The sequence below is a fragment of the Eulemur rufifrons genome, unplaced genomic scaffold, assembly GCF_041146395.1.
Source record: "Eulemur rufifrons isolate Redbay unplaced genomic scaffold, OSU_ERuf_1 scaffold_33, whole genome shotgun sequence".
NCBI lineage: Eukaryota > Metazoa > Chordata > Mammalia > Primates > Lemuridae > Eulemur > Eulemur rufifrons.
In genome coordinates, this window is record NW_027182816.1 from 3430576 (window position 1) to 3455664 (window position 25089).

General features: G+C 43.4%; 1 protein-coding gene across 1 annotated transcript; it reads left to right on the forward strand.

Annotated features, from left to right (window-relative positions):
• The first annotated feature begins 6145 nt into the window (after positions 1 to 6145).
• Positions 6146 to 9469, forward strand: LOC138379407 (conserved oligomeric Golgi complex subunit 5-like). The gene is given in 4 exon segments (XM_069464599.1): positions 6146 to 6157; positions 7060 to 7188; positions 7903 to 8300; positions 8302 to 9469. Coding segments are annotated over 4 exon segments (1680 nt in total). The 3' UTR covers positions 9443 to 9469.
• The last annotated feature ends 15620 nt before the right edge of the window (positions 9470 to 25089 follow it).

Sequence of the window (25089 nt, forward strand, 5' to 3'; positions counted from 1 at the left end):
CAAGAAGTATGCCACAGCGCTTTTGAAATAACCACTACCATGGAAATTATTTGCCAGCTTTTCTAGCACTTTTACCATAATTTTGATAAGGTTCATCTGTGCTTCCTTAAACCATAGATGCCTGCCACGGACAAACCTATACTGAGGGCTATCTCGCTTGGTGTTGCCAATACTTGCTACGGGAGTCTGACAAGAATCCAGGCTTTAAATTATCATTGCACCATCCTTTCTCCCTTATATTAAAAGGCAGAGCAACTTTCGGCAGTTAACATAAGGATGAGTCACTGGAGGAGACGTTTTTGTGTGGGGTCGGGGTGGTTTGGGGGACAGGCCCTCTGTCAGTCCGGCGGTTTGTATTTATTATGCCCAGACAGGGGAAGTGGATATGTGTGTGGCAGGTGAAAAGTGCGGAACCTGTTTCAGTCTTACTGAAACAGGATCCGCACTTTTCAGCCTATTCCTTTAAAATCCGTTGATTGATCAGTTAGGAATCCACCATGGTTCCATAGACCCCTCTATGCGTGGGCACAGGTACCTGGCCAGTACCAAGATGTATGCTGCAGAGCTTTTGAAATAAACACTACGTGTAGCATTATTTGCCAGTTTTTCAGCACAAATCACCATAATTGTCATAACGTTCGTCTGTGCCTCCTTAAACACAAGATGGCTGCCACGGATAAAACTATGCTGAGGCCTAGGTCACTTCGATTTCACGACACTTGTTACTGGAGCCTGCAAGAAGGCCATTCTTTTAAGTATCATTCCACCATTCTTACTCCATTATTTTAAAGTGCAGGAGACTTTTGCAAGTTAGCATAATAATTAGTAGCTGGAGGGTACGTTTTTTTTGTGGTGTCGATGTGTGTGGAAGGTGCAGGCCATCCGTCAGTTCGCTAGTTTGTGTTTATTTTCCTTAGAGAGGAGAAGAGGGCATGTGTCTGGCAGGTCAAAAGTGCTGACCCCGTTTCTGTCTCACACAGAAATGGGACCTGCACTTTTCACCCCGTTCCTTTAAGAATCATTTGCTTCATCAGCTGGGAATCCACCATGGGTCTCTAGAACGCTCTATGCTTTGGCCCAGTGTAGAGGCTAGTTCAAAGAATTATGTCGCAGAGCGCTTGAAATAACCACCACCATGAGAATTATTTGACAGCTTTTGCAGCACCTTTCACAATAATTGTGATAAGGTTCATCTGTGCCTCCTTAAACCCAATGGCCGCCACGGACAAACGTGTGCTGAGGCCTAGGTCACTTGCTGTTGCCAATACTTGGTATGGGTGTCTGGCAATAAACCATTCTTTAGGTATAAGTTGACCATCCTATCTCCATTACTTTAAAAGCCAGAGGACCTTTACCTAGATAGCATAAGGATGAGTCCCTGGAGGGCACGTTTTTGTGTGGGGTGATGGGGGGCGGGGGCAGGCCATCTGTCAATCCAATAGGTTGTTTTTGTTATCCCTAGAGAGGAGAAGTGTGCATGTGTGTTGCAGGCAAAAAGTGCATATACTGTTTCAGTCTCGATCCGCACTTTTCAGCCTGTTCCATTAAGAATCCTTTAATTCATCACCTGGGAATCCACCATGGTTCTCTAGAACCATCTATGCGTGGGACGAGGTAACTGGCTCGTTCCAAGAAGTATGCCGCAGAGCTTTTAAATTAACCAGTACGTTGAAAATTATTTGCCAGGTTTTCAGCACGTTTCACCATAATTCTGATAACGTTTGTATGTGCCTCCTTAAACCCAAGATGGCTGCCACAGACATAACTATGCTGACGCAGAGCTGACTTGGTGGTGCCTATTTTTGTTAGTGGAGACTGGCAAGAATCCATTCTTCTAAGTATCATTCACCCTTCCTTTCTCCATTATTTAAAAATGCAAGGAAATTTTGCAAGTTAGCATAATAATTAGTAGCTGGAGGGGACTTTTTTTTTGTGGGGTCGGCGTGGTTTGGGGGACAGGCCTCTGTCAGTCCGGCGGTTTGTATTTATTATGCCCAAACAGGGGAAGTGAATATGTGTGTGGCAGGTGAAAATTGCGAATCCTGTTTCAGTCTTAGAATGAAACAGGATCTGCACTTTTCAGCCTGTTTCTTTAAAAATCCTTTGATTTATCACCTGGGTATCCACCATGGTTCCCTAGACCCCTCTATCCATGGGCCCAGTAAACTCACCAGTACCAAGTTATATGCCGTAGAGCTTTTGAATTAAATACTACGGATCGACTTATTTGCCAGTTTTTGCAGCACATATCACCATAATTGTGATAAGGTTCGTCTGTGCCTCCTTAATCCCAAGATGGCTGCCGCGGAAAAACGTGTGCTAAGGCCTAGGTCACTTGCTGTTGCCAATACTTTGTATGGGAGTCTGGCAATATGCCAGTCTTTTAGGTACAATTTCACCATCCTATCGCAATTATTTTAAAAGGCAAAGGATCTTTCGCCAGATAGCATAAGGATGAGTCGCTGGCATAAGGATCGACGTTTGTGTGTGGGGTGGCCGGGGGCATGGGCAGACCATCTGTCAATCCGATGCATTGTTTTTCTTATCCCTTGAGAGGAGAAGTTGGCCTGTGTGTTGCACTCAAAAAGTGCAGATCCTATTTCCGTCTTAGACTGAAACAGGATCCGCACTTTTCAGCCTGTTCCTTTAAGAATCCTTTGATTCATCACCTGGGAATCCACCATGGTTCTCGAGACCCCTCTATGCGTGGGCACAGGTAACTGGCTTGTTCCAAGAAGTATGCCGCAGAGCTTTTGAATTAACCAGAACGTTTAGAATTATTTGCCAGCTTTTCAGCAGGTGTCACCCTAATTTTGATAACGTTTGTATGTCCCTCCTTAAAATCAAGTAGGCTGCCACGGACATAACTATGCTGAAGCGTAGCTGACTTAGTGTGGCCTATTTTTGTTAGTGGAGACTGACAAGAAGCCATTCTTCTAAGTATCATTCCACCATCCTTTCTCCATTATTTAAAAATCCAGGGAAATTTTGCAAGTTAGCATAATAATTAGTAGCTGGAGGGGACTTTTTTTTTTGTAGGGTCAGTGTGGGTGGGGGTGGCATGCCCTCTGTGAGTTCGCTGGTTTCTTTTTATTATCCCCAGAGAGGAGAAGTGGGCATGTGTGTGGCAGGTGAAAGTGCGGATCCTGTTTCAGTCTTAGACAGAAACAGGATCCGCACTTTCCCCCCCACCCCGTTCCATTAAGAATACTTTGCTTCATAAGCTGGGAATCCACCATGGTTTTCTAGACCCCACTATGCGTGGGCCCAGAAAACTGCCTGGTTCCAAGAAGTATTCCACAGAGCTTTTGAAATAACCACTACGTTGAGAATTATTTGCCAGTTTTTGCAGCACCTTTCACCATAATTGTCATAATGTTCGCCTCTTCCTCCTTAATCTCGAGATGTCTGCCATGGACAAAACTATGCTGAGGCCTAGCTCACTTCGTGTGGCTGATGGTTTGCACTGGAGACTGGGAAGAATACATTTTTTTAAGTATCATTCCACCATCCTTTCTCCACTATTTTAAAAGCCAGAGCACCTTTCTGGAGTTAGAATAACAAGGAGTCGCTGGAGGGGAATTTTTTATTAGGGGTCTGGGGGGCTGGTGGGGCCAGCCCTCTCTCAGATCTGTGGTTTATTTTTATTATCCTCAGAGAGGAGAAGTGAGCATGTGTGTGGCAGGTGAAAAGTGCTGATCCTGTTTCAGAGACTGAAACAGGATCCGCACTTTTCATCCCATTCCTTTAAGAATCCTTTGCTTCATCAGCTAGGAATCCACCATGGTTCTCCACACTCCACTATGCGTGGGCCCTGTTAACTGGCTAGTTGAAAGAAGTATGCCGCAGAGCTTTTGAAATAACCACTACCATGTTAATTATTTGCCAGCTTTTCCAGCACTTTTACCATAATTTTGATAACGTTCATCTGTGCTTCCTTAAACCCTAGATGGCTGCCACGGACAAACCTATACTGAGGGCTACCTCACTTGGTGTTGCCAATACTTGGTACGGGAGTCTGACAAGAATCCAGTCTTTTAATTATCATTGCACCATCCTTTCTCCCTTATATTAAAAGGCAGAGCAACTTTCGGCACTTAGCATAAGGATGAGTCACTAGAGGGTACGTTTTTGTGTGGGGTCGGGGTGGGTGGGGGACAGGCCCTCTGTCAGTCCGGCGGTTTGTATTTACTATGCCCAGACAGGGGAAGTGGATATGTGTGTGGCAGGTGAAAAGTGCGGAACCTGTTTCAGTCTTAGACTGAAACACGATCCGCACTTTTGAGCCTGTTCCTTTAAAAATCCTTTGAATCATCGGCTGGGAATCCACCATGGTTCCATAGACCCCTCTATGCATGGGCCCAGGTATCTTGCCAGTACCAAGATGTATGCGGCAGAGCTCTGGAAATAAACACTACGTGTAGAATTATTTGCCAGTATTTTCAGCACATATCACCATAATTGTGACAAGGGTCGTGTGTGCCTCCTTAAACACAAGATGGCTGCCACGTAGAAAACTATGCTGAGGCCTAGCTCACTTGGATTTCACGACACTTGATACTGGAACCTGGAAGGAGGCCATTCTTTTAAGTATCATTCCATCATCGTTTCTCCTTTATTTTAAAATGCAGGGAAACTTTTGCAAGTTAGCATAATAATTAGTAGCTGGAGGGGACTTTTTTTGTTGTTGTGTCGGTGTGGGTGGGGGTGCAGGCCCTCTGGCTGTTCGCTCGTTTGTTTTTATTTTCCCCAGAGAGGACAAGTGGGCATGTGTGTGGCAGGTGAAAAGTGCAGATCCCGTTTCAGTCTTACACTGAAAGAGGACCCTCACTTTTCACCCCATTCCTTTAAGAATCCTTTGCTTCATCAGCTGGTAATCCACCATGGGTCTCTGTACCGCTCTATGCGTGGGCCCAGTTAACTGGCCAGTTCAAACAATTATGCTGCAGAGGTTTTGAAATAACCACTACCATGTAGAATTATTTGACAGCTTTTCAGCACTTTTCACCATAATTTTGATAAGGTTCATCTTCGCCTCCTTAAACCCAAGATGGCTGCCACGGACAAACGTGTGCTGAGGCCTAGGTCACTTGCTGTTGCCAATACTTGGTATGGGAGTCTGGCAATAAGCCAGTCTTTTAGGTATAATTCCATCATCCTATCTCCATTATTTTAAAAGGCAGAGGACCTTTCGCCAGATAGCATCAGGATCAGTCGCTGGAGGGGACGTTTTTGTGTGGGGTGGTGGGGGTGGGAGCAGGCCATCGGTCAATCCAATAGGTTGTTTTTGTTATCCCTAGAGAGGAGAAGTGGGCCTGTGTGTTGCAGGCAAAAAGAGCGGATCCTGTTACAGTCTTAGACTGAAACAGCATCCGTACTTTTCAGCCTGTTCCTTTTAGAATCCTTTGATTCATCACCTGGGAATCCACCATGGTTCTCTAGACCCCTCTTTGCATGGGCAAAGGTAATTGGCTTGTTCCAAGAAGTATGCCAGAGAGCTTTTGAATTAACCAGTACGTTGAGAATTCTTTGCCAGTTTTTCAGCACCTTTCACCATAATTCTGATAACGTTTGTATGTGCCTCCTTAAACCCAAGATGGCTGCCAGAGTCATAACTATGCTGAGGCGTAGCTGACTTGGTAGTGCCTATTTTTGTTAGTGGAGACTGACAAGAAGCCATTCTTCTAAGTATCATTCCAACATCCTTTCTCCATTATTTAAAAATGCAGAGAAATTTTGCAAGTTGGCATAATAATTAGTAGCTGAAGGGGACGTTTTTTTTTTGTGGGGTCCTTGTGGGGGAAGGGAAGGCCCTCTGTCAGTTCTCTGGTTTGTTTTTATTATCCCTTGAGAGGAGAAGTGGGCATGTGTGTTGCAGGTGAAAGTGCGGATCCTGTTTCAGTGTTAGACAGAAACAGCATCCGCACTTTTCACCCCGTTCCATTAAGAGTCCTTTGCTTCATCAGCTGGGAATCCGCCATGGTTCTCTAGACCCCTCTATGCGTGGGCCCAGAAAACTGCCTGGTTCCAAGAAGTATTCCACAGAGCTTTTGAAATACCACTACGTTGAGAATTATTTGCAAGGTTTTGCAGCACCTTTCACCATAAATGTATTAAGGTTCATCTCTTCCTCCTTAATCTCGAGATGGCTGTCATGGTAAAAACTGTGCTGAGGCCTAGCTCACTTGGTGTGGCCGATACTTGGTACTGGAGACTGTCAAGAATACATTCTTTTATGCATCATTCCACCATCCTTTCTCCACTATTTTAAAAGCCAGAGCACCTTTCGGTAGTTAGAATAACAAGGAGTCGCTGGAGGGAAAGTTTTTATGTGGGGTGTAGGGGGCGGGTGGGGCAAGCCCTCTGTCAGATCTGTGGTTTGTTTTTACTATTTCCAGAGAGGGGAAGTGGGCATGTGTGTGGCAGGTAAACAGTGCGGATCCTGTTTCAGAGACTGAAACAGGATTCGCACTTTTCATCTTGTTCCTTTAAGAATCCTTTGCTTCATCAGGTGGGAATCCACCATGGTTCTCTACACCCCACTAAGCATGGGCCCAGTTAACTGGCTAGTTAAAAGAAGTATGCCGCTGAGCATTTTAAATAACCACTACCATGGAAATTATTTGCCAGCTTTTCCAGCACTTTTTCCATAATTTTGATAAGGTTCATCTGGGCTTCCTTAAACCCTAGATGGCTGCCACAGACAAACCTATACTGAGGGCTATCTGGCTTGGTGTTGCCAATACTTGGTATGGGAGTCTGACAACAATCCAGTCTTTTAATTATCTTTGCACCATCCTTTCCACCTTATATTAAAAGGCAGAGCAACTTTTGGCAGTTAGCATAAGGAGAGTCACAGGAGGGGATGTTTTTGTGTGGGGTCGGGGTGGGTTGGGGGACAGGCGCTCTGTCAGTCTGGCAGTTTGTATTTATTATGCCCTTACAGGGGAAGTGGATATGTGTGTGGCAGGTGAAAAGTTCTTATCCTGTTTCAGTCTTAGACTGAAACTGGATCCGCACTTTTCAGCCTGTTCCTTTAAAAATCCTTTGATTCATCAGCTGGGAATCCACCATGGTTCCCTAGACCCCTCTTATACTTCTCCATCTATTCACCAAGCTGTAATTGCTGAACAACCAGCAAAACTTGCCCAAGGAATCAGTCAGTTGGATAAAGAACTACACCTACAGGTTGTTGCAAGACATGAAGATTTACTGGCACAAGCAACTGGTATTGAGTCTTTGTAAGGTGTTTTTCAGATCATGCAGACAAGAATTGGCACTTTACAGGGAGCTGTTGATAGGATGAAAGCAAAAATTGTTGAGCCATACAATAAAATAGTAGCCTGTACTGCACAACTAGCAAGACTTCAGGTTGCCTGTGATTTGCTTCGGAGAATTATTCGCATTTTGTATCTCTGTAAGAGACTCCAAGGACAACTACAAGGAGGAAGTAGAGAGATAACAAAAGCTTCTCAGAGTCTCAATGAACTTGATTATCTTTCTCAAGGAATAGATCTTTCTGGAATAGAAGTAATAGAAAATGATCTGCTTTTTATTGCAAGAGCTCGACTTAAAGTGGAAAATCAAGCTAAGCGCCTACTGGAGCAAGGTGTGGAGATTCAGAATCCTACTCAAGTCGGAACAGCTCTTCAGGTTTTCCATAATCTTGGAATTTTGAAGGATACTATTATCAGTGTTGTGGATGGATATCGTGTTACTTTAGAGGAAAATATCAAGAATGCGTTAGACATCAAAGTTTTGACTCAGGCTTCCCAGTCAGCTGTGAGAGGGGGTCCTGGACGATCTACCATGCCAACCCCAGGAAATACTACAGCATTTCGTGCTTCCCTCTGGACCAATATGGAGAAACTTATGGATCTTATTTGCTCTGTTTGTGGACAGGTACAACATCTACAAAAAGTATTAGCCAAAAAGAGAGACCCTGTTTCTCATATTTGTTTCATTGAAGAAATACTTAAGGATGGACAACCTGAAATTTTCTACAAGTTTTGGAATTCAGTTACTGAGGCACTTCCTTCTCAATTTCATGGGACAATAAACACTTCTGCGTTTTTGAAACAGGCATGTGAAGGAGAATACCCTAAATTATTGCGTCTCTATAATGACTTCTGGAAGCGTCTTCAACAATACAGTCAAAATATCCAAGGGAATTTTAATGCAAGTGGAACTACAGACCTCTTTGTTGACCTACAGCACATGGAAGATGATACACAAGATATATTCATACCAAAAAAGCCAGATTATGATCCAGAAAGGGCTTTGAAAGACTCACTGCAGCCCTGAGGCTGCTTACCTGTCAAAATCCTTATCCCGGCTCTTCGATCCTATCAACTTGGTGTTTCCCCCTGGTGGTCTAAATCCTCCTTCCTGTGATGAACTTGATGGTATCATTAAAACTATAGCAAGTGAACTAAATGTAGCTGCTGTTGATGCAAACCTCACATTAGCTGTGTCAAAAAACGTGGCAAAGACCATTCAGTTATATGGTGTAAAATCAGAGCAGCTTCTTTCCACACAAGGAGATGCAAGTCAGGTGATTGGGCCTCTTACTGAAGGACAGAGAAGAAATGTGGCAGTAGTGAATTCACTGTACAAGTTGCACCAGTCAGTAACAAAGGTAGTTTCCAGTCAGAGCTCGTTCCCACCGGCAGCTGAGCAAACTATAATTTCAGCCCTAAAGGGGATCCATGCTCTTATGGAAAATGCTGTGCAACCCTTACTGACTTCAGTGGGAGATGCTATAGAGGCCATGATCATCACCATGCATCAGGAAGATTTTTCTGGGTCACTATCCAGCTCAGGAAAGCTCGATGTTCCTTGTTCTCTGTACATGAAGGAGCTACAAGGTTTCATTGCCAGAGTTATGAGTGATTATTTTAAACACTTTGAATGCTTAGATTTTGTCTTTGATAACACTGAAGCTATTGCCCAAAGAGCAATTGAACTTTTTATCCGCCACGTCAGTCTCATCAGACCTCTTGGTGAAGGTGGGAAAATGCGACTTGCTGCTGATTTTGCACAGATGCAGTTGGCTGTGGGTCCCTTCTGCAGACGAGTTTCCAACTTAGGAAAGTCCTATCGAATGCTGAGGTCATTCAGACCACTGCTCTTCCAGACAAGTGAAAATGTGGCCAATAGTCCTACACTCGGGGACATCATTCCTTTCAGCATCGTCATTCAGTTTTTGTTCACAAGAGCACCTGCTGAGATGAAGTCCCTGCTCCAGAAGGCAGAGTGGTCCCATGCACGCTTCTCTCAGTGGCTGGACGACCATCCGTCTGAAAAGGACAGGCTCCTCCTCATCAGGGGAGACCTGGAAGCTTACGTCCAGACAGTGAGAAGTAGAGAAGGCAAAGAATTTGCACCAGTTTATCCCATAATGGTTCAGCTGCTTCAAAAAGCTATGTCTGCTCTTCAGTAACAATATGAAATCCAATCTCCACTTCGTGCTAACCCATTCATAATCGGCAGTTAAGTAACACATACTCTAAAATTTAGACAGCAACTATTTACTATTTTCAGAATGTAATGGATTTTTCTGTATTTCCTGTTGATCTTTATTTACCTCTTTAGCACTTCTACTTTAAGTAGCATAAAATGTCAAAAGATTCATCATCACAGCCTTTAAAATTCATGGACCTGATTATTCCAGAGAGATTCTTTTTTTCCTTTCAGACTTTTGTACAAGGCTAAAATTTCTTTATCACCTAAGTTCCACTATGGGTACATCTACACAAAGTCCCCATTGCTTCTAAAGGGATATGAACAAGTTACAGGTAGCCTGTTTTTCCCAAGCTGCCCTTTTCCTGAGCTCAGTGGTTCCCAAATATGGCTGCACACTGACAACACCAGGGGAGTTTTAAAAAAATCCTGATGCGCGACTTACACTCCATAGTAATTAACCTGTCTGGGAGAGGGAGTGGGAGCCAGGCATCAGTATTTTTTTTTTTTTAATCCCCACAGTGATTCCAATATGCAACAAAAGTTTGGGAACCACTAACATATTCAAAATTAAGATGTAGGGTTAAATGTTCTTGTTTAAATATGTCATACTGAATCTTTAAATAAAGCAAGGCTTTCTCAAAAAAAAAAAAAAAAAACATACAACTTGGCCAGTACCAAGTTGTATGCCACAGAGATTTTGAAATAAACACTATGTGTAGAATTATTTGTCAGTTTTTGCAGCACATATCACCATAATTGTGATAAGGTTTGTCTATACCTCCCTAAACACAAGATGGCTGCCACGGAGAAAACTATGCTGAGGCCTAGGTCACTTGGATTTCACGACACTTGTTACTGGAGCCTGGAAGGAGGCCATCCTTTTAAGTAGCATTCCACCATCCTTTCTCCATTATTTTAAAAGGCAGGGAAACTTCTGCAAGTTAGCATTATAATTAGTAGCTGGAAGGGACTTTTTTTTTGTGGGGTCAGTGTGCGTGTGGGGGGCAGGCCCTCTGTCAGTTCACTGGTTTGTTTTTATTATCCCCAGAGAGGAGATGTGGGCATGTGTGTGGCAGGTGAAAAGTGCGGATCCTGTTTCAGTCTTAGAATGAAACAGGATCCGCACTTTTCACCATGTTCCTTTAAGTATCCTTTGCTTCCTTAGCTGGGAATCCACCATGGTTCTCTAGACCGCTCTATGCGTGGGCCCAGTTAACTGGCTAGTTCAAAGAAGTATGCCGCAGAGCTTTTGAATTAACCACTAAGTTTAGAATTATTTTCCCGTTTTTGCAGTAAGTTTACCCATAATTGTGATAACGTTTTATGTACCTTCTTAATCCCAAGATGGCTGCCACAGACATAAATATGTTGAGCTGTAGTTCACTTGGTGTTGCTGATACTTGTTACTGGAGACTGACAAGAAGTCATTCTTTTAAGTATCATTCCACCATCCTTTCTCCATTATTTTAAAAAGTAGAGTACCTTTCTTGAATAGCATAATAATGAGTCACTGGAGGGGAAGTTTTTATGTGGGGTCTGGGGGGCTGGTGGGGCAAGCCCTCTGTCAGTTCTGTGCTTTGTTTGTATTATCCCCAGAGAGGAGAAGTGGGCATGTGTGTGGCAGGTAAACAGTGCGGATCCTGTTTCAGTCTTAGTCTCAAACAGGATCCGCCATTTTCACCCCGTTCCTTTAAAATCCTTTGATACATCAGCTGGGAAACCACCATGGTTCTCTAGACCCCTCAATGCATGGGATCAGGAAACTGGCTAGTTCCTAGAAATAATCCGCAGAGCTTTTGAATTAATCACTAAGTGGAGAGTTATTTGTCAGTGTTTGCAACACCTATCTCCAAAATTGTGATAAGTTTCTTCTGTGCCTCCTTAAACCCAAGATGGCTTCCACGGAGAAAACTATGCTGAGGCCTAGCTCTCTTTGTTTTGACAATACTTGTTACTGGAGCTTGGAAGGAGGCCATTCTTTTAAGTATCATTCCACCATCCTTTCTCCATTACTTTAAAATGCAGGAAATCTTTTGCAAGTTAGCATAATCATTAGTAGCTTGAGGGGACTTTTTTTTGTGTGGGGTGCGGGGCGCAGGCCCTCTGTCATTTTGCTGGTTTGTTTTTATTATCCCCAGAGAGGAGAAGTGGGCATGTGTGTGGCAGGTGAAAAGTGCAGATCCTGTTTCAGAGATTGAAACAGGATCCCCACTTTTAACCCCGTTCCATTAAGAATCCTTCGCTTCATCAGCTGGGAATCCACCATGGTTCTCTAGAGCCCTCTATGCGTGGGTCTAGTTAACTGGCTAGTTCAAAGAAGTATGCCACAGATCTTTTGAAATAACCACTACGATGGCTATTATTTGTCAGCGTTCCAGCACCTTTTACCATAATTTTGATAAGGTTGATCTGCACTTCCTTAAACCCAAGATGGATGCCACGGACAAACCTATACTGATGGCTAGCTCGCTTGGTGTTGCCAATACTTGGTACAGGAGTCTGGCAAGAAGCCAGTCTTTTAAGTATCATTGCACCATCATTTCTCCATTATATTATAAGGCAGAGCAACCTTCGGCAGTTAGCATAAGGATGAGTCCCTGGAGGGGACGATTTTGTGTGGGGTCAGGGTGGGTGTTGGGACAGGCCCTCTGTCAGTCTGACGGTTTGTACTTATTATGCCCAGACAGGGGAAGTGGATATGTGTGTGGCAGGTGAAAAGTGCGGATCCTGTTTCAGTCTTAGACTGAAATAGGATCCACACTTTTCAGCCTGTTTCTTTAAAAATCCTTTGATTCCTCAGCTGGGAATCCACTATAGTTTCCTAGACCCCTCTATGCATCGGGCCAGGTAACTGGCCAGTAACAAGATGTATGCTGAAGAGCTTTTGAAATAATCACTATGTGTAGAATTATTTGCCAGTTTTTGCAGCACATATCACCATAATTGTGATAAGGTTGGTCTGTGCCTCCTTAAACACAAGATGGCTGCCACGGAGAAAACTATGCTGAGGCCTAGCTCACTTGGTTTTCACGATACTTGTTACTGGAGCCTGGAAGGACGCCATTCTTATAACTATCATTCCACCATCCTTTCTCCACTATTTTAAAATGCAGGGAACCTTTTGCAAGGTTGAATAATAATTAGTAGCTGGAGGGGACTTTTTTTTTTTTGTGGGGTCAGTATGGGTGGGGGGCACAGGCCCTCTGTCAGTTCGCAGGTTTGTTTTTATTTTCCCCAGAGAGGAGAAGTGGGCATCTGTGTGGCAGGTGAAAAGTGCGGATCCCGTTTCTGTCTTAGACTGAAACGGGATCCGCACTTTTCAGCCCGTTACTTTAAAAATCCTTTGATTCATCAGCTGGGAATCCAACATGGTGTTTTACACCCCTCTATGCATGGGCCCAGGTAACTGGCTAGTTCCAAGAAGTATTCCCCAGAGCTTTTGAAATAATCACTACGTGGAGAATTATTTGCCAGTTTTTGCAGCACCTATCACCATAATTGTGAAAAGGTTCGTCTGTGCCTCCTTAAACCCAAGACGGCTGCCACGGAGAAAACTATGCTGAGGCCTAGCTCACTTGGTTTTGATGATAATTGTTACTGGAGCCCGGAAGGAGACCATTTTTTTTAAGTATCGTTCCACCACACTTTCTCCATTATTTTAAAATGCAGAGACCCTGTTGCAAGTTAGCATAATAATTAGTAGCTGGCAGGGATGTTTCTTTCTGGTGGGGTTGGGGTAGGTGGGGGGGTGGTCCTCTGTCAGTTCACTGGTTTGTTTTTATTATCCCCTGAGAGGGGAAGTGGGCATGTGTGTGGCCGTTCCTTTAAGAATCCTTTGCTTCAGGAGAGATCAAAGATGGCGGAGTGGTGGTGACGGCCTGAATCTGCGCTCTCGGGAAGGAAGGCATCGATCCGGACCTGCCACAACGCTAGAAGACCACTCCCACACAGGAACAGCGGTGTGAATCCACGGAGAATCAGCGTGGGACAAACAGAGCGAGTGAGGTCTGAGGTGAACGAATATTAGGAACGCGGGACAGACACTAGCCAGCGGAGCGCGGGTCGGATACACCCGCCCCCAGCCGGGGTGGGTGCAGCCTCTCGGGAAAGCGGCTAGCCCTCCGCTCCCAATTGAACAGAGCCCTGACCCAGGCCAGCGCAGAATCACTGAGGGATACGTGGCGCATTGCAGACAGGAGGCTTTTTTGCGAAATTACCTTAGAACCTGGGGGATCTCAGCTGAGACAGCGCTTGGCGAGGAGGGACGGATCTGCCCCAGGGCGGAAAAACACAAAAGACTCCCGGACAGCAAATAGCGTCGTACCCCGTACTGCCTCTTTCGGCAGTTCTCCAGCCGGTGACCCCCGGTGCGTGTCCTTGCTGGCCAGCCCCTGGGCAGTGGCGGTCTCTGCCTGCCGGGGAGCCGGTCCCCTCCAGCCCCGGAGCTCGGCAGGCGCCATCTTGAAAGCGAGGGCGAAACGGCTCGGGAGCCAAAAAGTGCCCAGTGGCTCTTTCTGCCCATGCTTCCTTTTTTGGCGGTTCTCCAGCCGGTGACCCCCAGTGCGCGTCCTTGCTCACCAGCCCCCGGGCAGTGGCGGTCCCTGCCTGCAGGGGAGCCGGTCTCCTCCAGCCCCGGAGCTCTGCAGGCACCATCTGGAAAGCGAGGGCGAAACCGCTCGGGAGCCATAAAGTGCCGAGCAGCTCTCTCTGCCCGGCACCCTCCGCTGGTCTCTGAACCAACGCCAGGAGTGCGGGATATGCCGGGGCCGCGCTCGGGGTGAAGGGGCAGAGCTGCGCTAAGGCAAAAAAAAAAAAAAAAAACCACGAACAAGAAGAATAGGCTCGCCGAACTGTATATTTTATTCTTGGTAAATTTCTTCTGGGTTTTGTTTGTTTGTGTTTGTGTTTGTGTTTGTTTTTTTTGGTTTTGGCTTTTTTTTTTTTTCCCCTTTTCTTTTCTTTTTCTTTTTTTTTTCCGGCGGCTCACGAGCCGGACAGCCCCGGCGGGCACCTTTGCCCTCTGGGCCTCTGGCTGCCGCGCCTTTTTGAGCGCGGAGGTTGGATCCCCACCACCCTCGGAGCTGTGCGGGCGCGCAGACGCCATCTTGAAATCCACTGCGAAACCACCCGGGACCCAGCCGGGCGGGCGTGAAGGGGCGGAGCTGCGCTAAGGCGTAAAAACAAAAACATCTAATGGCCGCTCCGGACCCAGCCGAGCGGAAGTGAAGGGGCGGAGCTGTGCTAAGGCGTAAAACAAACAAACAAACAAAAAAACATTGAGTCGCTGAATTATATACCTCAGATTTGTGTATCTTTCTGCCTTGCGGTGTGGTGAGGTGCTATGTAGTTTGTTTTTGTTCATTTTTGTTGGCGTTTTTGGTGTTTTTTGGTTTGGCTTTTTGCGTTTTTCTTTTTTTTTTCTTTTTTCTTTCTTTTTTTTTTCTCTTTTTCTTTCTTTCTTTTTCTTCTTTTTCTTTCTTTTCTCTTTCGTTTTCTCCTCTTTCTTTTCTTTCTTTCCTTTTCTTTCTTTTTTTTTCTTTTCTTCTCTTTCTCCTCTCTTTTCGCCTTCTAACTGGGGACCCACGGTGAGCTTCGGAACGGGCCAGGTCCCTGGCTCTGGTACATACTGGATCCTGAGCAGTCACCCCCAGGGCCGGAGATCTGCGGGCACGCAATCGCCATTCTAGGGCCCACAGCCAAGTCACTGCGGAGCAATAGGGTACCAAGAGGCTCCCTGGACGGCCCTCTCCCCTGGTCCACGGACCTTATATAGGATCCCCGCCGAAGTGTAAACACTGAATACTTCTCCAAAAGCGAGAGTGTGGAACCTGATCCCTGGGGACATTGGGCCAAGATAGACTTTTGCCCGTGGGAACTACAGCAACTGGGGCGCTGAGCAAGCGAGGTCACCGTCCTCTCCCCATAGCTAGTATCTTGCCTGCAGATAGAGTCAGAAACCTCCCCTATAGAGGAAGAACCAAAGGGAAACAAACAAAGAGAATTTCGGTCTACTATTAGTGTGGACCCCGCCTGCCTTCTGAAAGACCACAACACAGTGTTCTAACTCACCAAAGCGGTCTTGGATCACTCCAATCCTCTAGGATTGGACCCATCGGAAGCAGTCCCCCAACGGAAACAGAAAAATCTCTAAACAATACACAACAGTCTCCCCCTCTTGCCAAAAGAAGCAACATACCCAGACTGTTTCACAGCCTAAGAATAGAGCACAAAGAGTCCTGTTAACCAGACTAAATCTATAAGTAAGGATCCAACGATAAATCTAGATGGGAAGGGCCCAGCGAAAAAACACGGAGAGCACAAAGAATCAAATGGAAAGCTCATCCCCAAAGAGAAATACCAGCTCCCAACCATTTGACACAAACCAGACTCAAAACACCAACATGTCACAGGAAGAATTCCAATTATGGATTATAAACAAGCTGAATAATATACAAGAATCAATGGATAAACAACACAAGGAAAACACAAAAAAAATACAGGATTTGGAGGAAAAATTCACTAAAGAAATTGAAATATTGAAGAAAAACCAAACTGAACTCCTAGAAGTGAAGAATTCACTCAGAGAGCTACAAAACACTGTGGAAAGTCTCAAGAGCAGGGTAGATCAAACAGAGGAAAGAATCTCAGAAATTGAAGATAACTCCTTCCAACTAAATAAGTCAGTCACAGAGATAGATCGAAAAAGTAAGAGAAATGATCTGAGTCTTCAAGAAATGTGGGATTATGTGAAGAAACCTAACTTGAGAGTTATTGGCATTCCTGAGGGTGAAGAAGATAATAAGCAAGGGTTGGACAAGCTATTTGAAGACATAATCGAGGAAAATTTTCCAGGCCTTGCCAATACTCTAGACATACAGATTCAAGAAGCTCAAAGGACCCCTGGGAGATTCATAGCAAATAGGAAAACACCACGCCACGTAGTCATCAGGCTGACCAAAATATCCACTAAAGAGTCACTTCTCCGAGCTGTAAGGAGAAAGAAACAAGTAACTTACAAAGGAAAACCCATCAGAATTACGCCAGATTTCTCAGCTGAAACCTTACAAGCAAGAAGAGGTTGGGGCCCCATTTTCACGCTTCTGAAACAGAATAATGCCCAGCCTAGAATCTTGTACCCAGCTAAGCTAAGTTTTCTATACGAAGGACAAATCAAGACATTCTCAGATAAACAAAGATTGAGGGAATTCACCAAGACAAGACCAGCCCTCCAAGAAGTACTCCAAAGAGAATTACACACGGATCAGCACAAGAAAGATCCACAAATGTAAAACTACTCAAGAGCTAAAGATCAAATTCCAGATACCACAATGGCCCAGGAGAGAAAACATCACAATGAAGTTCTACCCAACAAGCTGAACAAAAAACTGTCTCACTTATCAGTTTTCTCAATAAATGTGAATGGCTTGAACTCCCCGCTCAAGAGACATAGACTGGCCTAATGGATAAAAAAATACAATCCAAGTATCTGCTGTCTTCAAGAAACTCACCTAACCTGCAAAGATGCATTTAGACTGAAAATAAAAGGATGGAAATCGATATTTCAAGCAAATGGTAACCAAAAGAAAGCTGGTGTGGCAATCTTAATTTCCAATAACTTAGCTTTCAAACCAACAAAAATAATAAAAGACAAAGATGGCTACTACATACTGATTAAAGGTACAATTCATCAAGAAGCCATGACTATACTCAATATATATGCACCCAACCTAGGTGCACCTAGATTCATAAAGCAAACCCTACTAGATCTCAACCAAATGATAGATAACAATACTGTAATAGCTGGAGACTTTAACACCCCACTGACAGTACAGGACAGATCCTCTAAACAGAAAATAAACAAAGACATAATGGACCTAAATAGAATGCTAGAACAAATGGGCATGGCTGACATCTATAGGACATTCTACCCAAAGTCCACAGAATATACATTCTTCTCATCAGCTCACGGGACATTCTCTAAGATTGACCATGTCCTAGGACATAAATCATGTCTTCAAAAATTCAAAAAAATAGAAATTATACCATGCATCTTCTCAGATCACAGCGGAATAAAAGTAACAATGATCACAAACAGAAACCCTCACTCTTACTCAAAGTCATGGAAGCTAAATAACCTTCTCCTGAATAATTATTCTATAAAAGAAGAAATCAAGATGGAAATCAAAAATTTCTTTGAATTAAATGACAATGGAGATACAACTTATCAAAATCTATGGGATGCAGCTAAAGCAGTCCTGAGAGGAAAATTCATATCCATAAATGCCTATATCAAAAAGACAGAAAACATGCAAATAGACAACCTAACGAATAGACTCAAAGAACTGGAGAAAGAAGAACAGAATGATCCCAAACCCAGCAGAAGGCGAGAAATTACTAAGATCAAATCAGAACTAAATGAAAAGGACAACAAAGAAACTATAAGGGAAATTAATAAAACAAAAAGTTGGTTCTTTGAAAAGATAAACAAAATAGACACACCTCTGGCTAGACTAACCAAGAGCACAAAAGTAAAATCTCTAATAACCTCCATTAGGAACATGAAAGGAGAAATCACAACTGATGCTACAGAGATACAAGATATCATCTATGAATTCTACAAAAATCTTTATGCACACAAACTGGAGAACATGGAGGAAATGGACAAATTTTTAGAAACACATAGTCTTCCCAGGCTCAACCAGGAAGAAATAGAGTACCTGAACAGACCAATATCAAGAACTGAAATCGAAACAGCAATAAAAAACCTTCCCAAAAAGAAAAGCCCTGGTCCAGATGGGTTCACACCTGAATTTTACCATACATACAAAGAAGAACTGGTGCCCATCCTACATAAACTATTCTCCAATATTGAGAAGGATGGAGTTCTCCCCAACACGTTCTACCAAGCCAATATAACATTAATACCAAAACCTGGAAAGGACACAACAAAAATAGAGAACTACAGACCAATTTCCCTCATGAATATAGATGCAAAAATTTTCAATAAAATACTAGCAAATCGAATCCAAGTACTTATCAAAAAAGTAATCCACCACGACCAAGTGGGCTTCATCCCCGAGATGCAGGGGTGGTTCAACATACGTAAATCTATCAATGTAATTCACCACATAAATAGAAGCAAAAACAAAAACCATATGATACTCTCATTAGATGCAGAAAAAGCATTTGACAAAATTCAACACCCTTTTATGATAAAAACGCTTAACAAAATAGGCATTGATGGAACCTACCTAAAAATGATACAAGCCATATATGACAAACCCACAGCCAACATCATACTGAATGGGGAAAAACTGAAAGCACTCCCACTTAGAACTGGAACCAGACAGGGCTGCCCATTGTCTCCATTACTTTTCAACATAGTATTGGAAGTCCTTGCGAGAGCTATCAGGCAAGAGAGCAGAATCAAGGGAGTCCAAATAGGGAAGGAAGAGATCAAACTCTCACTTTTTGCTGATGATATGATGTTATATCTGGAAAACCCCCAGGATTCAACCAAGAGACTCCTGGAACTGATTAACGAATACAGCAAAGTCTCAGGCTACAAAATTAATATACACAAATCAGAGGCATTTATATATGCCAATAACAGTCAATCGGAAAACCAAATTAAAGACACAATACCCTTCAAAATAGCAACAAAGAAAATAAAATATCTAGGTATATATCTAACTAAAGAGGTAAAGGACCTCTATAAGGAAAACTATGAAACACTGAGAAAAGAAATAGCAGAACTTGCAAATAGATGGAAAAATATACCATGCTCGTGGATCGGAAGAATCAACATTGTTAAAATGTCTATACTACCCAAAGTGATCTACAGATTCAATGCAATCCCTATTAAATTACCAACATCATTCTTTACAGACATAGAGAAAATAATTATACACTTTGTATGGAATCAAAGAAGACCCCGTATAGCAAAAGCAATTTTAAGCAACAAAAACAAAATGGGAGGTATTAATTTGCCAGACCTCAAACAATACTACAAGGCCGTGGTTCTTAAAACAGCCTGGTATTGGCACAAGTGCAGGGACACAGACCAGTGGAACACAACAGAAAATCCAAATATAGAACCATCCTCATATAGTCACCTAATTTTTGACAAAGCAGGAAAGAATATACCCTGGGGACAAGAATCCCTATTCAACAAATGGTGCTGGGAGAATTGGTTAGCCACTTGTAGAAGACTGAAACAGGACCCACAGCTTTCACCTCTCACAAAAATCAAATCACGGTGGATAACAGACTTAAACCTCAGGCATGATACAATCAGAATTCCAGAAGAAAATGTAGGAAAGACGCTTACAGACATTGGCCTAGGCAAAGAATTTATGAAGAAGACCCCTAAGGCAATCACAGCAGCAACAAAAATAAATGAATGGGACATGATTAAATTAAAAAGCTTCTGCACAGCCAAAGAAACAGTCCAGAGAATAAACAGACCACCTACAGAATGGGAAAAAATTTTTGCATACTACACATCAGATAAAGGACTGATAACAAGAATCTATTTAGAACTCAGGAAAATCAGCAAGAAAAAATCAAGCAACCCTATCAAAAAGTGGGCAAAGGACATGAATAGAAATTTTTCAAAAGAAGATATAAAAATGGCTAACAAACATATGAAAAAGTGTTCAACATCTCTAATCATCAGGGAAATGCAAATCAAAACCACAATGAGATATCACTTAACCCCAGTGAGAATGGCCTTTATCAAAAAAACCCAAAACAACACATGTTGGCGTGGGTGTGGAGAGACAGGAACACTAATACATTGCTGGTGGGACTGCAAACTAGTGCAACCCCTGTGGAAAGCATTATGGAGGTATCTTAAACAGATTCAAGTAGACCTGCCATTTGACCCAGCAATCCCATTACTGGGCATATACCCAAAGGAAAAAAGGTCATTCTGTAACAAAGGCACATGTACCCAAATGTTTATAGCAGCACAATTCACAATAGCAAAGATGTGGAAACAACCCAAATGCCCATCAATACATGATTGGATTAGTAAACTGTGGTATATGTATACCATGGAATATTACTCAGCTATAAGGAATGATGAAGATACGACATCTCTATGGTTCTCCTGGAGAGAGTTGGAACCCATTATATTAAGTGAAGTATCCCAAGAATGGAAAAACAAGCATCACATGTACTCACCAGAAAATTGGTTTCCCTGATCATCACCTAAATACAAATCTGGGAACGACACCAATTGGACATCAGACTGAGGTGGGGGGTGGGGGAGGGGATGGGGGTATGCCTACGCAATGAGTGCATTGCGCACCGTTTGGGGAGTGGTAACACTTGAAGGTGCTGACTCGGGAAAGGGGGGGTGGGGAAAAAATATGAAACTATTGTTTTTAACTTGCACTGTTCACTTAATAATTTATCATGAATATTTCCCATATTATTTCATATCATTGTACAAGAAATAATGTATACATTATGAGGACATATTGTATCTAACAAGATATACTGTTAGACTCTTTGATTCTGTAAAATTAAATTGAAAAAAAAAAGAAATAAATATTTAAAAATAAAAAAAAAATAAAAAATAAAAAATAAATAAATAAATAAAAAAAGAAGCCTTTGCTTCATTAGCTGGGACTCCACCATGGTTCTCTAGACGACTCTATGCGTGGGCTCAATTAACTGGCTAGTTCAAAGAATTATGCCACAGAGCTTTTGAGACAACCACTACCATGAGAATTATTTGACAGCTTTTGCAGCACCTTTCACCATAACTGTGATAACATTCATCTGTGCCCCCTTTAAACCCAAGATGGCCACCACAGACAAACCTATACTGAGGTCTACTTCACTTCGTGTTGCCAATACATGGTACGGGAGTCTTGCAAGAAGCCATTCTTTTAAGTGTAAATCCACCATCCTTTCTCCATTATTTTAAAAGGCAGAGGACCTTTCGCCAGATAGCATGAGTATGAGTCGCTGGAGGGGACGTTTTAGTGTGGTGTGGTGGGGGACAGGGGCAGGCCATCTGTGAATCCAATGGGTTGTTTTTGTTATCCCTAGAGAGAAGTGGGCATGTGTGTTGCAGGAAAAAAGTGTGGATCCTGTTTCAGTCTTAGACTGAAACAGGATCCGCACTTTTCAGCCTGTTCCTTTAAAAATCCTTTGATTCATCACCTGGGAATCCACCATGGTTCTCTGGAACACTCTATGCGTGGGCACAGGTAACTGGCTTGTTCCAAGAATTATGCTGCATAACTTTTGAATTAACCACTACGTAGAGAATTGTTTGCCAGTTTTTGCAGAACATTTCACCATAATTCTGATAACGTTTGTATGTACCTCCTTAAACCCAAGATGGCTGCCTCTGACATAACTATGCTGAGGGTTAGGTCACTTGGTGTTGCCAGTCCTTCTTACTGGAGACTGACAAGAAGCCATTATTTTAAGTATCACTGGACCATTCTTTCTCCATTATTTTAAAAGGCAGGGCACCTTTCGCAAGATAGCATAGTAATAAGTCACTGGAGGGGAAGCTTTTGTGTGGAGTCGCGGGGGATGTGTGGGCAGGCCCACTGTCAGTCTGGCGGTTTGTTTTTGTTATCCACAGAGAGGAGAAATTGGCATGTGTGTGGCAGGTAAAAAGTGCAGATCACATTTCAGTCTTAGTCTGAAACAGGATCCGCACTTTACAGCCCGTTCCTTTAAGAATCCTTTGCTTCATCAGCTGAGAATGCACCATCATTCTCTAGACCGCTCCATACTGGAGCAGGCAAGAAGCCATTCTTTTAAGTATCATTCCACCATCATTTCACCATTATTTTAAAAGACAGAGCACCTTTCGTCATTTGCCATAAGAATGAGTGGATGGAGGGGACGTTTTGTGGGGGATCCTAGGTGAGGTGGAGGGCCAGGCCCTATGTCAGTCCGGTCGTTTTTTTTTTTATTATGCCTAGAGTGGAGAAGTCGGCATGAGTTTGACAGGTGAAAAGTGCGGATCCTGTTTCAGTCTTAGATTGTAACAGGATCCGCAATTTACAGCCCATTCCTTTAAGAATCCTGTGCTTCATCAACTGAGCATCCACCATGGTTCTCAAGACCCCTCTATGTGTGGGCCCAGAAAACTGCCTGGTTCCTGAAGTATGCCACAGATCTTTTGAAATAACCACTAAGTTGAGAATTATTTGCCAGTTTTTGCAGCACCTTTCACCATAATTGTCATAAGGTTCGTCTCTTCCTCCTTAATCTCGAGATGGATGCCATGGACAAAATTATGCTGAGGCCTAGCTCACTTGGTGTGGCCGATACTTGGTAGTGGAGACTGGCAAGAATATATTGTTTTCAGTATCATTCCACCATCCTTTCATCACTATTTTAAAAGCCAGAGAACGTTTCGGTATTAAGCATAACAAGGAGTCACTGGAGGGGAAGTCTTTATTTGGGTTCTGGGGGGTTGGTGAGGCAAGCCTTCTGTCAGTTCTGTGGTTTGTTTTTACTATCCCCAGAGAGGAGAAGTGGACATGTGTGTGGCAGGTGAAAAGTGCAGATCCTGTTTCAGTCTCTGAAACAGGATCTGCACTTTTCACCCCATTCCTTTAAGAATCCTTTGATTCATCAGCTGGGAATCCACCATGGTTCTCTAGACCCCTCTATGCGTGGGCCCTGTTAACTGGCTAGTTCAAAGACGTATGCCGCAGAGCTTTTGAAATAACCACTACCATAGGAATTATTTGCCAGCTTTTCAAGCACCTTTTACTATAATTTTGCTAAGATTCATCTTTGCTTCCTTAAACCCAAGATGGCTGCCACGGACAAATCTATACTGAGGGCTAGCTCGCTTGGTGTTGCCAATACTTGGAATGGTAGTCTGGCAAGAAGCCAATCTTTTAAGTATCATTGCACCATGCTTACTCCCTCATATTAAAAGGCAGAACAACTTTCGGCTGTTAGCATAAGGATGAGTCACTGTGGGGACATTCTTGTGTGGTGTCGGTGTGGGTGGGGGGACAGGCCTTCTGTCAGTCCGGTGGTTTGTGTTTATTATGCCCCGACTGGGGAAAGGGATATGTGTGTGGCAGGTGTAAAGTGCGGATCCTGTTTCAGTCTTAGACTGAAACAGGATCCGCACTTTTGAGCCCATTTCTTTAAAAATCCTTCAAATGATCAGCTGGGAATCCACCACGATTCTCTAGACCCGTCTATGCATAGGCCCAGGTAACTAGCTAGTTCCAAGAAAAATGCCGCAGAGCTTCTGAAATAATCACTACGTAGAGAATTATTTGCCAGTTATTGCAGCACCTATCACCATGGCTGTGGTAAGGTTCGTGTGTGCCTCCTTAATCCCAAGATGGCTGCCACGGACAAACTTATGCTGAGGCGTAAGTCACTTGCTGTTGCCAATACTTGGTACGGGATTCTGGCAATAAGCCAGTCTTTTAAGTATCATTCAACCATCCTTTCTCCATTATTTTAAAAGGCACAGGACCTTTCACCAGATAGCATAAGGATGAGTCGCTGGAGGGGACGTATTTGTGTGGGGTGGTGAGGGGCGGGGGCAGGCCATCTGTCAATCCGATGTGTTCTTTTTGTTATCCTTAGAGAGGAGAAGTTGGCATGTGTGTTGCAGGCAAAAAGTGCGGATCCTGTTTCAGTCGTAGACTGATACATGATCTGCACTTTTCATCCTGTTCCTTTAAGAATCCTTTAATTCATCACCTGGGAATCCACCATGGTTCTCGATACAAATCTATGCATGGGCACAGGTAACTGTCTTGTTCCAAGAAGTATGCCGATGAGCTTTTGAAATAACCACTAACATGGGAATTCTTTGCCAGGTTTTCCAGCACCTTTTACCATAATTTTGATAAGGTTCATCTGTGCTTGCTTTAAACGAAGATGGCTGCCACGGACAAACCTATACTGAGGCCTATCTCGCTTGGTGTTGCCAATACTTGGAATGGCAGTCTGTCAAGAAGCCAATCTTTTAAGTATCATTTCACCATCCTTACTCCCTTATATTAAAAGGAAGAACAAATTTCGGCAGTTAGCATAAGGATGAGTTGCTGGAGGGGAAGTATTTGTGTGGGGTGATTGTAGGTGGGGGCAGGCCATCTGTCAATCCGATGGGTTCTTTTTGTTATTCATAGAGAGGAGAAATGGGCATGTGTGTTGCAGGAAAAAAGTGCGGATCCTGTTTGAGTCTTAGACTGAAACAGGATCTGCACTCTTCAGCCTGTTCCTTTAAGAATCCTTTGCTTCATCACCTGGGAATCCACCATTGTTCTCTAACCCCTCTATGCATGGGCACAGGTAACTGGCTTGTTCCAAGAAGTACGCTGCAGAGCTTTTGAATTGACCACTATGTTGAAAATTGTACGCCAGTTTTGGCAGCATGTTTCACCATAATTGTGATAACGTTTGTATGTACCTCCTTAAAACCAAGATGGCTGCCACGGACATAACTAGGCTGAGGCGTAGGTCACTTGGTGTTGCCGTTCCCTGTTAATGGAGACTGAAAAGAAGCCATTCTTTTAAGTATCATTCCACCATCCTTTCTCCATTATATTAAAAGGCAGAGCACCTTTCGCCAGATAGCATAATTATCAGTTCCTGGAGGGGACGTTT